The 19,095-nt window shown below is 39.9% G+C and overlaps 1 protein-coding gene across 1 annotated transcript in view; it reads left to right on the top strand.

Annotated features, from left to right (window-relative positions):
• DSCAM (DS cell adhesion molecule) overlaps positions 1–19,095 on the top strand; it is a 636,299-nt gene that overhangs the window by 584,636 nt on the left and 32,568 nt on the right. Inside the window, 4 exon segments of the mRNA XM_038408200.2 lie at positions 3,490–3,520; positions 9,202–9,317; positions 12,470–12,619; positions 17,570–17,767. Of these exon segments, the coding sequence (XP_038264128.1) occupies positions 3,490–3,520; positions 9,202–9,317; positions 12,470–12,619; positions 17,570–17,767 (495 nt within the window).

The following is a 19,095-nucleotide window of genomic DNA, read 5'->3' on the forward strand; positions in this document are numbered from 1 at the left end:
CACAGTGATTCAAGTGGAGAATTTCAAGTGGAAAAAAAAAACCCTCTCCTCTCTGTCCCCCGCTATCTGCTCTTGCATTGCAAAGGGAAAGAGAAGGTTAAAACTGAAAGAATGGAATGAGCAGAAGGGGAGACCAAACATTCAGGTACTTCAGTCAGAGTGAGGTATAAAACCCAACGTAGATAGATAAGGTGGCTGATGTCAAGATGTAGGGTATTGCAAATCCCTGTAGGATTTTAAAAGCAAAGAGAGCCCATTTTGCATTATAGCCAAAGTTGAATAAAAATCAATTAAAAGTGAGGCATTAACCTGGTGGTGATATGCTCCTGCCTCCTGAAACATGTGAATGGTTTACCCATTGTATCCTACTTCTTTGGAAGTTTAGAGATGTGACATTTAATAGGACCATGTATGAGGAACTTGCAATACATGCAGTAGACCCCAGAGGTGATTAAGGAATGTAAACGATTTCAGCAGAGACAGGGAGAAGAGAGAGAGACAAATTCTGCCGATATCCTGGACATGATGATAGATTTGCAAACAAGGAGACAAGGGAGGAAAAGGTAAATTAAGGATTCCACATGACTAATTTTTGATAGAACAACTCCTTAAAAGCTTGAAACTTGAGATTTGTTTTCTTATCACATTTCTTTCCCTCTGTTGCATCTGCACACTCTTTGTTGTTCTGGGATTGCTTGTGATCTGTAGACTCACCAATTTTTAAATTACTTCATGTTTTGGATGGAGGGGGATGCACATCAGTCTTTGTTTTAAAAATGCCACAAAAATAATTATATTCATTTTACAAACACATAGAAGAGGCAACATTAAAAGACAGACTTTGGGTCGACCAGCCTTCCAAGAGTTCCCTTTAATCTGTTCTCTGCGTTGATAATGATATCCAGAAAGGGCTTTATTTTAATAATAGTTACGGTAGTGCCTATGAGAAGGTCTACATAGCATTGTAATCTTGTGTCTGTGTGACCTGTGCCTGCAGACTCAGTGTTTCCAAGCCTGCACTTGAGCATTCACATTGCATTTGAAACCTGGGCTTCACCACCATGCTAGTGGATCCATACTTCCGATCTGAGTCAGAACTTCAGCTTCTGTGGGCATATATCATTATATCCCAGAGTTCCTAGAGCTTTTGCCAGCTGTAGCCACTCTCAGGCTTGGTTCATAGTGGGATATTGGAGAATTTGTCTGTCTGTCCAGCAGGAGTTGGCTGGAAGTGTTTTGAGTGTTTTTTGCCCATCAACACATCCAGCTGAGCCATTGTGTATCTGCATACCCCCAAGAGCCAGAGCCATCTGCATGGATCCTAACCCAGTGGAAAAACTTCTACACCACACACTGTCCATCCTATTTCAGGAATCAGGCAGAGCATCTGCAAGATGCTCGTGGACATTTCAATGGCAGTTTTTGGCCTTCCAAAGGCATTTCTCAGAGAGGGACACTAACATGCCAATCACAACCCAACTGATGCTGTTCATGCCTTAGCTGCAGACTCCTCATATGTAGATTGGTGCTTCTGGAGCAGGGCCATAAGCACAGACTGATGAGATCACCTCATCATGTGGACCTGGGATGACCTGCAGTGGCTCCAGAACTTTTGCATGAAGAAGCAGATGTTTCTGGAGGCTGGTGATCAGTTTACTCCAACCATCAGGTGCCAGGACACTCGTGTAAAGGAGGTCATATATGAGTCCAGATGCAGGTCACTATAGCCATCTGGAAGCTGGCTACCCCAAACTGCTACAGGTCCCTGGCTAACCAGTCTGGAGTTGGCAAATCAGCTGTGGGGGTTGTCATGGCACAGTTTTGTGAAGCGATCAGGTCTGTGATGTACTCAGAGGTGCTGCGCATTACAATTGTTCCTGAAATAACTGCAGGCTTTGCATGGGGGCCATTCATGGGACTTGTGCCTATAATTTTCCCTCCTCAAGGAGCACATCAGTACATAAACAGCAAAGGGTATTTCTCCATTGTTATGCAGTTCCAAGCAGGGATCAGCGCTCAGTTGTAGGAGACATTTACAAACAAATAACATAAAGTCAGTCTCTGCCCCAGACAGTTTACAATCTAAAATTTAGATAATCTGTAGCAAATTAATAAACCGATAAAAGGGGCAAGAGGAAGGGAAGGGAGGGAGGTTACAGAAGTAAACTGAGTTTGGATCTCTAGGAGGAAAAAAAACATAATCTTAGAAATTGGAAATTGGAAAACCTGTAAGTAAATATTCATAATAAATAAAATAAAATTCTTCCTCTTTCTGGGATGTATATTAACTGGGGATCTAGCTAATTTCAAAGAGCCACCATGGACTTCTGTGAGAGAAAGGTGGGACAGTTTCTGAATACTGGATGTCAGATTGGATTGGGACTCCTGGGAGGAGCAAGACCCAACCCACCCCATTTTACTATCTGCCTCCTCCATTGGCCTGGTATTCCATGAGAACTGCTTTGTCCTTGCTGCCAGTTCCCAACTGCTGTCTGGAGAATGTCATCCCTCCAAGAGGTCAGGCTGAGGCTATAGCAGAACCATTATGACAAAAGAAACTTTAAGGTGGTAGAGTCTCAGTGTGAGACTTCGTTCTTAGAGGATTACAGTGGAAAGTTTTAAAAAAAAAGAATTAAAAACTAATGGCTTGAAACACAAAAACATGCACCTACATGGACCTTTATTCCTGGTTGGAGCCCTATTGAAGTCAGTGGGACTCTGTAAGGGAATAAGGGTCCACCCATTGGGATAGTTTTGAATGACTGACACTTATGGGAATAAGCTGATACCTATTGATTTGTATGTAGGGCTCTCTCTGAACACAAAGGGGTAGTTCTGCATAATAGCTAGTGGAAAGGTGTGGATACCTGATTGTGACCAAACAAGATCACCCTTTTGTGATCTTCCTTGGCCAATTCTCCAGGCAATCAGATTTGGTTTGGTGGTGCCCAGGTAGGAGATTGCTCATTCATGTCATGATCTACCTGAAACTTTGTGAACTACTTTAACTCATCTTGATTTCTTTTAAGCCAATTGTGTTGAAGAAAGGACAGTGCTAATGCTTTTATTAGGGCTGTTCTAGTTTTTATATTCTCTCTCTCTCTCTCTCCTACTGAATTTCTTTAGCTTTTTCAAGTTAAATTCTATTCTGCTCTAAATTTAGTTTTCTTCAAAGTCAAGACAAACAGTTTGCAATAAAGCCTTTAATATGTTTCTGAGCATTTTCACTGCCACTGGAGAATTATACATGCTCTGTGTGTCAGAAAGATATATGATAGTCAAATGCAGTTTTAACAAATATAAGGAGTTTTAGAGGCTATTATGTCTTGACAGCTGATCTGAGGAAAGAGAATAATATTTAATAAATGGCTCGTCTGAATCTTCCACTCCTTAATAATCCATCTACCAAAAAACTTTCATTGTGGCACAAAAATTAAAGTGTTAATTAGCTACTTGTCTGGTACTAATATTTGCCATGTTTTCTTCTAGATGCAAAGAGTTTGGCTGAAATGCTTATGAGGTAAGACTAATGTTTATTAATTCCAAATTTAATGATGTTTCTGGTTCAAGGGATTATAGTCAAAATCATTCCTGGGAACAACTTAATTTTTAAACTTTCCATTCCTGAATTCTTTGTATCTATGTGCCAAACGCACCATTTTAGTTTTCTTAGGAATAAGCGCAGTGACTTCTAATGGTCCAGGTACGAGCAGAGTTCCACAGAAATCTGGTTGGTCACCTGGTGCTGATTCACCTCCTTGTTTCCACCTATAACATCATGTTAAAAGAGGCTGAAGATGCATTGAACGTTTTCCTAATATTGGATGTGCATTTAATCAGTTGCTGAACTTGCTGCAGGGATTTTATTCAATCAGTGAAAAGAGAGGTGATCAGTGCAGTCATAAATGGCAAAAAGGTGACCTATGAGACAATATCTCTATTAAGTTGTGAACCACAATATAAAAAGATGAGAACCTCTGTATTAGTGGATTAAATTACAGAACATTTTTAGGTCCCTTTGGACATTTTGCCTGTTCTCTGAAGTGTTTTCATAATATGCATAAAGGGAATTGCTCTTCAGAGATCATCTTATTGAAGGCAATAAATGCCTGGAAGCATATATTTGAAAATACAATACACATACATACATACACATGCACACACATACCATTGCTAGCTGATTATAAGCAGAGCTTTGTGAAAGTAGAACAATTTATTTATTATTTTGCTGTTTTGTTCTGAGTCATTTCACTATCCAGAAATATAATTCTTTTGTGAAATGACAACAAAATGACTGTTCTTGCAAAAATAGCCTGCAAATATGGAAATTTCATATTTTCAGTGTTTGTTGTTTTGTCAGTAAAAAATGTTGAACTTTGAAACCATTGTGGGTTTTGAAAATAGGACCATTTTGGTTCATATTAACTGAAAATCATACTTATTTTTAAGAAAATAAAAATCTCCAGGATATCTGATGATTTTCCAGATTGGGCCATTTTCAAAAATTCAAACTCCTCCATCTCTGAGGTTTTAGATTTCATTTGAAATTACAGCACACCTTAGTAATTAGACTATCTCTGGTGTGTTGGTGATATATAGGGTTAATCAATTAACCTAGATTCAAATCTAGACCCACATCCTGCAGACACTTACATATCTGTAGAGTCCCACTGACTTCAGTAGAATTGCTTGTGTGGGTACAATTACATATGATTGGAGTCCTAGCTAACTGTAAGTAACAAGTAAAAATCATTTCAATAGAGTCATTCTTTGGTGTTTCTCTATCTCACAAAAAACCCACATAGTTCAGCATATTTGGAAAGCCTCTGCTCAAAAGAAACCCAGTACTAACATAGCAGATCAGATCAAGTTGCATTGGCAAAATGTTTTAGTATAGCTATCATGTTACTTATCTGCAATCATTTCTGCCAATCTTTAATTTTTGTGAGTATTGACAATCATTCCTTCCCCCATCCCATTAAAAACCAGTTTGCTTGATTTAAAAAAAATCTGCTGCATATATATCTTTTAAAGATATAAATAACAGCAAAAAATAATCAAAATAGGCATTTTGAAAAAAAATGTGATTTTAGGACAGTTTCAAAAGTGACTAGTAATTTTGAGTGCCCAACTTCTGACATCCTGTTTTTCAGAGGGCGCATGCACAGCACATTCTGAAAAATCAGGCCCCTTTAAGAGTTACCTCAGATTGGGCAACCAAAAACTGAGGCTCCCAAAATGACTAGTTAATTTTTGAAAATTTAGGCCTTTTTTAGACAAAGGAGGCAAAACCCCAATAACCCACAGAGTTAAATATGTTAAATTGCTTGGTACATTATGAATAAGATTTCTTTATGTTATACCAAAACCTAGTATCATATACAAATCTAGAAAGTCTAGAAATCTCCCTTGGGGATATTTGTGCCCCTGTGAGTGCATTTAAGAATAAAAAGGGTTAAGGATAGCACTTTAGTCTTTGTGTTGAATGCCTTGGTTTGGGGTATTTAAGTCAGATCCCTGGGGAAGCTATGCAAGCCCCACATATTAACAGTTTAATGAAAGTTGTATGATTTGCCCCTCGCACCTCAAATTAGTAACAGTTACTAGTATTTGAGCTCAGCTTGGTGATGTTTCCTTTAGCAGCAAGTTCCAGATAAATTCCTCTTAACTGTTCATCATTGATTAGTATAAGGAACTGGCTCATGTTTCTAATTTTGAGCATAGAATAAGACATAAATTGCCCCTGAAATCTCTAACCCAGCCTTCACATTTACAAAGGAATGGTTTTCCATACCTCTTTTGCATTAACCTACTCACTGACCTCAGCCCCAAAAATTAATGAAGAGCATGACTGTTGGCCAAACATCCAAAATGACCTTAGTTTTACATAGGTGCCATATGTAATCCCTTTCTGTATAAATGGGTGTGTAAGATTCAACCCTGTTTTGAATGTACAGATTTTTTCAGTCATTCAATTGAGGGGGGGTTATAGATAGATTATTCAAAATGATGTTCATAGCTTTAATCAGTTTTGAACAAACTTTTAGCACATCATACATTTCACTTGCTTAAAAAACAAACAAAAATATTTATCCATAGTCAATAAATGAGGTATGTTGTATACACACCATCATAATGTCTACGGAGCTAATTAGCAACCTTGGGACAAATTTAAGGTTTGTGATCAGTAGAGTCTCTTTCTTTTTTTTTTTTTAATCATCTCAGAGTAACTAAAATGTAAGTAAATGATATTTTTCCTGTTAGGGAAGTAGTCTCTGGAATCCTTATCTATGAGATTATAATCCCTTGATGCTAATAGCCTGGATTTTCTAACATTAAAGACCCACTCACTTGAGTGGGTTGGGAATATTTCAACAATTTTTTTTTGGTTGAAAAATGCCAATTCTTTGAAAAAACAACTATTCATGGAGACAAATCAGTTTTGATAAGAGGGTTTCTCATCTCCAGGATGGAATTTTGATAGAGAGAGAGAGAGACTTTTGTGAAGAAGGCTTCTTAGGGGTGAGGTCATGGTGGATTCTCCATCACTGAAAATTTTAAAATCAAGATTGGGTGTTTTTCTAAAAGATCTGCTCTAGGAATTATTTTGGGGAAGTTCTATAGCAATGTGCTGTACAGGAGACTAGATTATTACAATGATCCCTTCAGGTCTTAGAATCTAGGAAGAGTCTATGAACCTCACCTGTCTGTAAGAGAGGACTGGCCTGTCTCCCAAGATCTGTGAGAGTGATGGGTCGTCCTTCAGGATAGGTTGTAGATCCTTGATGATGCGTTGGAGAGGTTTTAGTTGGGGGCTGAAGGTGATGGCTAGTGGCGTTCTGTTATTTTCTTTGTTGGGCCTGTCCTGTAGTAGGTGACTTCTGGGTACTCTTCTGGCTCTGTCAATCTGTTTCTTCACTTCAGCAGGTGGGTATTGTAGTTGTAAGAATGCTTGATAGAGATCTTGTAGGTGTTTGTTTCTGTCTGAGAGGTTGGAGCAAATGCGGTTGTATCATAGAGCTTGGCTGTAGACAATGGATCGTGTGGTGTGGTCTGGATGAAAGCTGGAGGCATGTAGGTAGGAATAGCGGTCAGTAGGTTTCCGGTACAGGGTGGTGTTTATGTGACCATCGCTTATTAGCACCGTAGTGTCCAGGAAGTGGATCGCTTGTGTGGACTGGTCCAGGCTGAGGTTGATGGTGGGATGGAAATTGTTGAAATCATGGTGGAATTCCTCAAGGGCTTCTTTTCCATGGGTCCAGATGATGATCATGTCATCAGTGTAGTGCAAGTAGAGTAGGGGCATTAGGGGACGAGAGCTGAGGAAGCGTTGTTCTAAGTCAGCCATAAAAATGTTAGCATACTGTGGGGCCACGTGGGTACCCATAGCAGTGCCGCTGATTTGAAGGTATACATTGTCCCCAAATGTGAAATAGTTATGGGTGAGGAAAAAGTCACAAAGTTCAGCCACCAGGTTAGCCGTGACATTATCGGGGATACTGTTCCTGACGGCTTGTAGTCCATCTTTGTGTGGAGTGTTGGTGTAGAGGGCTTCTACATCCATAGTGGCCAGGATGGTGTTTTCAGGAAGATCACTGATGGATTGTAGTTTCCTCAGGAAGTCAGTGGTGTCTCGAAGATAGTTGGGAATGCTGGTAGCATAAGGCCTGAGGAGGGATTCTACATAGCCAGACAATCCTGCTGTCAGGGTGACAATGCCTGAGATAATGGGGCATCCAGGATTTCCAGGTTTATGGATCTTGGGTAGCAGATAGAATACCCCAGGTCGGGGCTCCAGGGGTGTGTCTGTGCGGATTTGTTCTTGTGCTTTTTCAGGGAGTTTCTTGAGCAAATGCTGTAGTTTCTTTTGGTAACCCTCAGTGGGATCAGAGGGTAATGGTCTGTAGAAAATGGTGTTGGAGAGCTGCCTAGCAGCCTCTTGTTCATATTCCGACCTATTCATGATGATGACAGCACTGCCTTTGTCAGCCTTTTTGATTATGATGTCAGAGTTGTTTCTGAGTTGTGGATGGCATTGTGTTCTGCACGGCTGAGGTTATTGGGCAAATGATGCTGCTTTTCCACAATTTCAGCCCGTGCATGTCTGCGGAAGCACTCTATGTAGAAGTCCAGTCTGTTGTTTCGACCTTCAGGAGGAGTCCACCCAGAATCCTTCTTTTTGTAGTCTTGGTAGGAAGGTCTCTGTGGGTTAGTATGTTGTTCAGAGGTGTGTTGGAAATATTCCTTGAGTCGGAAGCATCGAAAATAGGATTCTAGGTCACCACAGAACTGTATCATGTTCGTGGGGGTGGAGGGGTAGAAAGAGAGGCCCCGAGATAGAACAGATTCTTCTGCTGGGCTAAGAGTATAGTTGGATAGATTAACAATATTGCTGGGTGGGTTAAGGGAACCACTGTTGTGGCCCCTTGTGGCATGTAGTAGTTTAGATAGTTTAGTGTCCTTTTTCTTTTGTAGAGAAGCAAAAGTGTGTGTTGTAAATGGCTTGTCTAGTTTTTGTAAAGTCCAGCCACGAGGAAGTTTGTGTGGAAGGTTGGTTTTTTATGAGAGTATCCAGTTTTGAGAGCTCATTCTTAATCTTTCCCTGTTTGCTGTAGAGGATGTTGATCAGGTGGTTCCGCAATTTCTTTGAGAGCATGTGGTACAAGCTATCAGCATAGTCTGTGTGTTATGTAGACTATGTAATGGATTTTTTACCTTCAGTCCTTTTGGTATGATGTCCATCTGTTTGCATTTGGAAAGGAAGATGATATCTGTCTGTATCTGTATGAGTTTTTTTTCATGAAGTTGATAGATTTCCACTCCATATGGCTAAATTCAGTGCCTTGCATAATGACAGGTTTCAGAGTAGCAGCCGTGTTAGTCTATATTCGCAAAAAGAAAAGGAGTACTTGTGGCACCTTAGAGACTAACAAATTTATTTGAGCATAAGCTTTTGTGAGCTACAATAATGGCAGACTCAGTCCCTTGCCCCACTTATTTTTTCTCATCTCCCTACCAAAATACTTTAAATTAATACCATCTATTTGCTTTAAAGTATAATGAAAGAAAATAAAATGTATGAGAATTTTGGTGACTATGGTAATTTTATTATCTAAAGTTGAACGGCTTTTTAAAAAGGAAATACTTAAATATCTTTTCATATGGGGGGCGTTTTCATGTTTGTCTCTCTTTTGTGCTTAGTAAGAACACCAGGACCTCAGATACACTTAACAAGCAGCAGCAGACGCTAAGGATGCACATAGATATTCCCAGAGCTCAGCTTCTGATTGAAGAGAGGGACACAATGGAGACCATTGGTAAAATGTCAATGCACTTATGTTGCTTTCTATAATAAATGTTTTTGGTGGACTTTGCACTGCATCCTTTACACATAAAAAGGGCTAGGGTCCTAATTTACAGATAATTTGTCCTGGTTGAAAAGTAAATTGAAGCCTTTTATACATATGAATCATTCTGAGCATTAAGGAACCCTAGCAAATTTAAAGTAGAGTAGGGCAGCAAAAAGTGAAGTGTTCCATTCTGACATTTTCAACATGAAAACTTTACTTTTCCATTTCAAAGTGATTTTTTGTTTTGAAATTTTAATTTGTTTATTCTAAAAGAGGTTATTTGTAAAAGGTTGAAATTAAAACAAAATATTTCAAAATTACTGAAATAAAATGTTTTGATTGACCCAATCTGAATTTTTTTTCAGATGATCTGCTTGTGAAATGAAAAGAACTGGATAAGTTCATGGAGGATAGGTCCATCAATGGCTATTAGCCAGGATGGGCAGGGATGGTGTCCCTAGCCTCTGTTTGTCAGAAGCTGGAAATGAGTGACAGGGGATGAATCACTTGAGGATTACCTGTTCTCTTCATTCCCTCTGGGGTACCTGGCATTGGCCACTATCAGAAGGCAGGATACTGGGCTAAATAGTCCTTTGGCCATTCTTATGTTTGAGATTTCAATTTTTTGCCCCAATTTGGGACAAGAAAAAATTTAAAAATCTCTAAAACTTTTGCAGGTCTAGAAAAAGGTTTCCCACCCAAATCTACATAAAATTACCTAATTATATATCTGCCTCGCTATAGCAAAAGTTATTCTGTATTCTGCTACATTGAATAAATAAGAAAAAAACTGAGATACATTAAAACTGGGACCTTGAAGCTAAACTCTTTTACATTTCAGAAGGTTGGATACCAAATTTCCTGGAACCAGAATCACCACTGTCATTCTGGTTTCAGGTCAAAAGCCATAAATAACTTAAGTTATGCCTGGGATGAATCTGAAATCTCACAAAAACAGCAATTTTCCTAAGAGTTCAGCCCCAAATGGCTGAAATCTCACCAAAACAACTGATCTAATGAGTGTCTTGCTATACAAAATGGCAGGGCTCTCACAGAGGGAGGTGATCTTGCCAGATTTCTACCATTTTCTACCATTTCTATCACAAAAAGCAGTCTAAAGCAAACTTGAAGCTGGCTTACGTGGTCAGCAGAGGATTCCACTTGTATAGAGGAATCTTCCAGTAATATAGAGCATATGTAGTGGTCACATTTAGGATGTGGTCAGAGGGGAGGGGACCAGTGGAGCCAGCAGGGATGTAGCTTAGCTCTGAGGCTCCTAGTCAGTCCCAGGACTGGGGAAGAATGAGCTAACGTTGTCCCATCACATCCTGTGCCAGGCTAGCTTGATTTGGCTGGACCGGAGGATTCAGCCCTTTTTGTGTTTCATGTTTTATAAGGTTGCTTTGAAGACAAGATCCACACATCACCTTCAACATGGACATTTTTGTTTCCAGTTTTATGTTTCCAAAGTTCATTTCTGTGCTGCAATTTCTTATGATAAGTTTTATCCTATTGGGAGATTTCACTCTTGAGTTATAGTAGTTGGGCAATAGGGGTTTATAATGGAAATGCCATTAGCTCCTTAACTACAGCAATGTGATTGTGCCATAGTAATAGACTGTGTTGCACAAAGCAGTAATAGTAAGCCAGCACTTTGACAGGATTTTACATAGGCTTTGGCAGGTTTTATTCATGACCGGAGTAAGAGCTCCTCTTTTTCCAGGGACCGCGTAATTTGGTTTCATAACGTTCTTTCTATTTAGGGCCTTTTTTGTGAAAAAAATGCCAGTTATGTTACTGTGCAGAATTTTTCACATTAATGTTCTCTTGTCAGTTGAAAAAAACCCTAAACCAATAGTTAGAAGCAGTGGATCAGCCACAGCTAATGGGTAAATTCACAGAATCACCATTGCTGGCAGTCCCTTTAGAAATGCATTAAAAAGCTATACATTGTATGATAGCAGGAATTTCCCATGGTTTTTATTGCTATTAAGAATAAATGAAAGACTGTAATAATGTAAAAATAAAATCTGGAGACTAAACCCAGATAGCACTAAGCATTCAAATGTAGATGTTCTGCAAGCGCAAAGTCAATGGAAGAATTACCAATGATTATAGTGGGGGCAGAAAGATTATTAAATCTTGTATGATTGAGAATACTCTGCATTCTGTATAGCTTCTTTTTAAAACAAAACAAAACAAAATAGCACTGTGATCACAATTGTAAAGAAAAAAGCTACTAGCTGCCATAGGACCAACTGCTCCCCCACATAGCCTGGCTTGGTGCAGGGAGGGGTGGAGATTCTGTATGGAAAGTCGGAAGGAATCCTCCACTGTGGCTTCTGCATTTCTTTGCAGAGAATCCATGCGGTAGTGGATTCACAAGTGTTTCTTTCTCCCCTCCTCGGCCTGGGGTCTAACTACCTCCCCTATCCCGCTCCACCAATCCTGCTGTGCAGATCGGAAGAAGCCTCCGTTCAGCTGTACTCCATGGCATGCAGGAGAGCCACACCACTTGCACCAGGCTCTCCAAATCCTCTTCCTATTGTGCCACTAACCCGCACCAGTCAGTTCTGCTGCAGGAACTTTGCAACATAAGGTAGAGGCAAGATTTGGCCCATGGGCTCCAGACCACAAAAGCATTTATGCATGTGCATAACTGTAAGCACAAGATTTGTACCACCAACTTCCGCGAGAATGTTCAGATACTAAAGCAAGTTCATAAGCACTTTACTGGATTGAGGCCCTAATGCTGCAGTATTTTTGTTCTGGTGCTGCAGAGGCGAAGCTAGCCAGAAGAGAAAGCACAAATGAGCTAACAATCTGCTTTTGACATCACAGATACAATCACTTATGCTAATGACAAACATGAAGGGGCGGGAGGAACCAGTGTTTACAAAATGGAAAAAGTCCAAGTACTTAAGGCAAAAGATTGTTACAGGCAATAGAGAGTGTCTAAAAGGATACACAAAAAGCCCATCTGTCATCATATCACAAATGAAGGCCTACAGTCAATACTCATTTCTTTAGTTTTGTATAAACTTGAGGACTTAAACTATTTTTAAGGATCAACAAAAATGTGATTCTTTATTTTAATATTCATTTTCTATTGCTTATAGATGACAGATCAACAGTGTTATTAACTGATGCTGATTTTGGAGAGACATCTAAACAGAAGTCATTGACAGTTACTCATACAGTACATTACCAGTCTGTCTCACAAGCTACTGGACCATTGGTTGATGTTTCTGATGCCCGGCCAGGAACAAGTGAGTATAAAAGAGACTATATTACCTATAACAGATATCATTACCACAGTATTTATATTATCATGGTATTTCCTTTATTTTGAATGTAGTGCAGAAACTATTTTGTGCAGCAGAAAATAGTCTCTTTTACAGTTGGACCCACTGTAAAAGTGGTACATATTAAGATTAATACAGTAAAAGTTTCCTTTGCATGTTAAAATGTAGATGTAATTTAAGGTAATTCAGACCTGAGTATTCCTCAGAGGAAATTTATGCTGCATTTTAACATCTAGAATCTATTGAGCAAATGTTTCTAGTGGATTTTCATAGCTAATAGATATTTATTTTTCAGCAATCAATCTTTATTTCATTTCTCAATTAACTGTGATTTGTTTCTAATGTTCTAGGATATAAGAAATACATTTTCTGATTACTGCATTTTTGGAAAAGTTACATTTCTAGTTACTATATTAAATCCATTTTCTCAGCTATATCCATGCTGAGATCATCTTACAATGATTTAAACAACAAAATTAATAAATATACCCTTACACTACATTCTTCCTAAACTCTGTTATAAACTTGTTCTATATCTGCATAATTGGAAAAGTTTCATTAAATATAAGGAATACTTATTAGATAGTAATATGGTGTAATGTGGCATACTTGAAGTATATAAACAATTCCTAGGAGGAAAAGAAAATACAAAGATCAAATACTGTCATTGATGTTTATTATATTGAAGAATCAAGATTATGAGAATAAAAAATATAACAGAACCCTGCAGTGTTTTAAAATCTTAACTATCTTTAATGCTGCAAAATCCTGCACTCCAAAAGTACTTGTCTTTCCTTGTGATGATTAGAGGCTGGGCAATACCCCAGAATACTTACACTTTCCATCCCTTATATCCTCCAAATCAAAGCCCATTGAAGTCCATGGAAATACTGGTACTTAAAATGGGCTTTTAATGAAGCCCAGTAGTCTGTTTCACATGCATCCCAGCAAATTTGGTGGGAAAGGTTTTAAGTATATTTACTGTGCATTTTAATATTCCTTGAATATTTGAAAGTAACACTGTAACATAGGTGCTGGAACTAGAGATGCTGGGGATGCTGCCACACACCCAGGCTTGAAGTGGTTTCCATCATTTTCAGGGTGTACAATTTGGTTCAATGGCTCTCAGCACCCCTACTGTGCAAATTGTTCCAGCACCCCTGCTATGCACAGTACCAGTCTTAGAATTTTGAGTAGCTTTTCCCAAACTTAACAGACTCATTTAAATGAATTTGAGGGGCTCAAGGATATACAATTTTCAGCCTTCTCTGCTGCAAGGGAAGAACAGCCCAGCTGTTTGTGCTGAGGCCCATGAATAGCTACCAGCATTTAAACAGATTTGTTAAAATAACAATTCTCCAAACAAGCTGGAAGTCTGAGATTGTCAACCCCCCCTCCCCACACACACCCACACAAATGGAGAGACCATCCATCCATTAGAATCCATATATGTGATTGCAAAAAGTCTGTGTAATCATCCTTTTTTAAGTTGTAACACAATTCTTGTTCAAAATCTAAACTTTTATTCAGAAGACAAAAATTGGGTACAACTGTTGCAGTGTCCACATTCCAGCTGGGCTCTGCTAGAGTCTTCATTCTGTTTGTTCTGTCTCCTTTCATAAGTCTAGTGATTAGACTCTTCTGTTCCTTGCATTCAGGGAGCATAAGGTCTAGGATTATAGCTGGCACCTGCACAGAAGGAGGAAAGCTTCTTGCACTTTTCACCCATGCTGCTCACCTGCACTGGGACAGTCACAGTCTGGAGTGAAACCTTGGCCCTAGAATCATAGAATATCAGGGTTGGAAGGGACCTCAGGAGGTCATCTAGTCCAACCCCCTGTTCAAAGCAGGACCAATCCCCAATTTTTGCCCCAGACCCCCTCAAGGATTGAATTCACAACCCTGGGTTTAGCACGTAAATGCTCAAATCACTGAGCTATCCCTCCCTCGTCCCCCCCCCCCCCCCCGCTACCCATTGAAGTCAGTGGCAGAACTTACACTGACTTCAATAATGCCATGATTTCACCTTTGGTCCTTAAAGTTCATGCATGTTTCAAGATATTTCTAAGACTAAGTCTGGGAAATGGACTCAAACAAGATTCAGGAGATTTAGGTCATGTCTTCGGGATGACTTTGATACCTCAAAAAACTGAAGGTCTTACATGACATGCATGGATTTCAAAGATCCACTGGCATTTTTCTTTGTAAGAGCTCCAAGTTCCAATATCCTTGGCCAAAATTTGTCCTCTGCCCAGTGCCTGTGCTATGTGTTGTGAACTGTTGGTGGTTGCCCTCTCCTGCTAGAGATTATTGTGTTTCAGTGGTGCACTGTGCATATACTTCACAGTAAGTTGAAAAGGGCTTTGGGATGCTTCAGGATGAAAGGTTCTGAAAACATATACAATTGTTTGTTTGTTCGTGATATTCAGGGCTAGCTGAGATCTTGTAAAGAATATAGCTACCACATGTCAGTCAAGGAATAGCTACTCACTTCCCAGCTCTGGGAACACTGCTAAATGGCAAAGAACTGTGATGCAGCCTAAGCCTGAGAATCTACACTTCAATTAAACAGCCCCTTAGCCCAAGCCCCCAAGCCTGAGTCAGCTGGCACAGCCTAGCCATGAGTGTTTAATTGCAGAGTGCAGCTGTTAGACACAGGGAATTTGTGGAGGGCATTTCCACACACACCCACTGGATTTCACTTGGATTTCACGTCTGCAGAGAATGTGAGTTACCCTTACAAAGCCACACAGGAGAATAAGGAGGCACAAGGTACCCCCTTGCTCCCCACTCCTGACCATCCAAATACTGATATCACAATTCATAATACTAGGCAAGAGCAGCAACAGTGGACAGATAGGAATGGGGAATGATCAGAGGAAAGGCTCTGTCCCTCCATCCAGCAGACCTCAGCTGTCACAGAGGAGGAAGCTATCTTCTAATGGTATAGTAATTTCACAGTTCCCAGCACCCGACTCTACCGCTCCCTTCAGTCTGCTTCTGAGGCTATGCACCATGCCTTACTCAGGATAGACTGAAAATTTACAATCTAGTCTCTTAATAATTTCCAACATTAGTATTTAGTTATGAAAAGATAGCAGGCTAGCCATCTAACTATTGTCCTTGTTCTAAAGAGCAGGCATGCTACCATGTTTATCAATAAAAAGAAAAGGAGTACTTGTGGCACCTTAGAGACTAACAAATTTATTTGAGCATAAGCTTTCGTGAGCTACAGCTCACTTAACACGGCTGCTACTCTGAAACATGTTTATCAATGGCATTGAGTTTGTATTTTTCTTTTGCCTTGGAGGAGGATTTGAAATAGAAGGTCAAACAGGCATGGCCATTTTGTATTTATAAATAACGTGCACCTTTGAAGTAACAGGCTGTAAATGCTTCATAGGGAATGTTGATTCAGAAACAGTGCTCAAAGTCAGTATCTAGTAATGGTTTATCCTTAAACCCATTCCTGTTCAAGTCTCCCACTCCAGAGTGGTAGAACAGACCTACCATTTGAATGTCAAAGAGCACTGTTTAATTCTTTTACTCATCATTGTTACTAATAGAAGCTTCAAAAGAAAAATTTTTCCCTGATGGTTTAGTCACTTTCCATTTGCCAATTAAAGATTTTTCTTTTCCCTTTGGCTTATGATTAAGGCCCTACCAAATTCATGCCTGTGAAAATCACATCACAGACCGTTAAATCTGGTGTCCCCCATGAAATCTGGTCTTTTGTGTACTTTTACTCTATCCTATAAGGTAAATGTATACAAAAGTACACCCTTACTTCTTTGCTGCTGATGGCGGCAGTGCTGCCTTCAGAGTTGGGCACCTGGCCAGCTGTTGCTCCTCTCCAGCCGTCCAGCTCTGAAACCAATAAAGAAGGAAGGGTGGCAATACTGTGACCACCCACTACAATAGTTTGCAACCCCCTTATGGGTCAGAACCCCCAATTAGAGAAACCCTGAGTCTTAAGGGCTTTACATGATTATATTTTGTTACAACACTGTGAATTTTAAGATATCTGAAACCATGAAATTAAAGATTTTTTTAAATGCTATGACCGTGAAATTTAAGAAAATGGACTGTGAATTTGGAAGGGCCCTACATATGATGAAAAACAAGCCTTGTTTTTGTCCCAGTGCTACTGATGATGTCAATAAAGCCTAAGCAATCGATTTTGGAAGTTAGCTTACTTGTACTCCCTTGGAAGGATGGCTGGATTGTCTCTGGAGCAGCAAAGAATAAATATTTTAGGCCCAACATAAATAGTCAGGTTTTTTTTATTTCTAAGGAAGAATTGGGGTGATTTTATTTTTTTCAAACACTGTAAGAATCTTTATGGATAAATTTACCATCAGAACTTGGAGGATTTTAAGATTTGCCATGTTTTCAGCTACTTGGTAACAGCCCTTTAGCATGCATGATTAATAACATACTAGCCCAAATGTAAACTAATAAATAAATAATAAACACATAGGGTTTTAGTAGTGAGTAATACTGTTGTATGTTAACATTAAGCAGACCCCTAGAATAGGAAATGTGTCATATAATCTCTTAGCCATTTGTAATCTTTGCATTTCTATTTTATAAATTCGGAGTTATTATGACTCATATGAAGTGATAATGAGTGCATGGCAGTAGGGAACTGGTTGGATCCCTTTACCTGTTTCATTCCCAGACTATTTAACATTTGTGACTATATAAACATGTAGAATTTCTGTGAAGAAAATGTCCTAATTTGGGGATGTACTCACTGCACTTCACTGAAACACATTTTCCTCCTTAACTCCTTTTCATCAGTTTTGTTTTTAACAATATTCAGTCACCACTTCATTTCAGTTATTCTGCTGGTGATTTTTCATTGACTAATTAAGAACTTAATGGCAAAGATTCTCTGTTTGTCAATCACAGATCCTACTACAAGAAGGAATGCAAAAACTGGGCCCACAGCTCGCAACAGGTACGCTAGTCAATGGACTCTCAACAGACCCCATCCCACTATATCAGCCCACACCCTCACCACAGATTGGAGGCTGCCAACACCCAGAGCTGCAGGATCAGTGGACAAGGAAAGTGACAGCTACAGTGTCAGCCCCTCACAGGATACAGGTATAATGTCATTTGCAGAATCCCTCTCTAAAGACAGGACTAGCATAACTGTAGTATTCAGTGCATGAGATTTACCATATTTGCTGCTGGGATTAAGAGTTTTATTTTCTTTTTAAAGCATTTTAAAAACATACCTTCTAACTGGAACTGCTACTGGGTTATACTATCATTTATGATAACAGGCATTGTGTACGTGACTTCCTATGCCAAAAATGTACTCCAAAATCTTTTTGATGGTTCTGTGGGTAATTTTTCTGGTCACTGAAACTATGTACTTCCTGAGTTCTAAGGGAGAGGTATGAGAATTTGTTTCAGGAAGTGGTAGTATTAGCGCCAGGAAAATGGAGTCAAAAGTGGAATGGTTTTAAGGTTTGAGCTACTATAAGTTGTTTCCAGTGGTGTAATTTGCTCATAGGGGGAATGCCCAGCTTTCAGGCTCAATCCAGTATTCAGTAACATCAATGGGCATTGGACAAAGCCCTGATTTTATTTGGGAACAACTATATCTATAACTAATGAGAAAGGGGAACTTGAAGATGCAATTCTCTCAATCTTAATACTAGCCTTGTTGTGTCCGGGTTAAAATGCGGTTGTGAGATTGAGAAATGAAGATGATTTTCTTTTTCCTCTATACTGAATAAGAGATAAAGAAATGTACAGCCTTAAATGAGTTACATCATGTGATCAGAGAAACACTCACACAGCAGTTCCAAAGTTAGGTTTTAAAAAAAAAAAAACAAGGAAAATGTTTGTTTTGAGGTATATCACTGGCAGAGGTGATGACTCTCTACCTAGCCCCATGCTGGTCAGAAGCAACTGCTTGTATTCCCTTGGAGTTTACAGGGGTGAAAGTAACTTAACAGATTTACCAGTATGCAGGGTGGCTGGGATCCTGAGCAAGGTTGTGGGGGTGGTTCTGGGCCCCCAGAAGGCTAGACTCCCCAAGCCAGCCCTTCAGCGCAGTCTGGCCCATGCCGCCCGGGGCTTTGGCAGCAATTTAAAGGGCCCAGGGCTCCACCCACTGGCATGATAGCAGTAGCAGCAGTGGCAGCCAGAAGCCCCAGGCCTTTTAAATCATCCCCAGGAGCTGCAGCAGCGCCCGAGAGACCCAGGGCTCCAGTGGTGATTTAAAGGGCCAGGGGCTCCAGCTGCTGCCAGGAGCCCCAGGCCCTTTTAAATTGCCAGACCCCGGGGTATCTGCCCCTTTTGCCTCCCACCATCAGCGGCCCTGCTGGTACGGTCAGCTGTGTGCCGGCAGCCACTTCCTTACTAGTACGCCATACTGGATCAGCTTTCTTTCACCTCTGGGTTTAGAGTGGCTACACAGG

The sequence above is a fragment of the Dermochelys coriacea genome, chromosome 1 (genome assembly GCF_009764565.3).
Source record: "Dermochelys coriacea isolate rDerCor1 chromosome 1, rDerCor1.pri.v4, whole genome shotgun sequence".
NCBI lineage: Eukaryota > Metazoa > Chordata > Testudines > Dermochelyidae > Dermochelys > Dermochelys coriacea.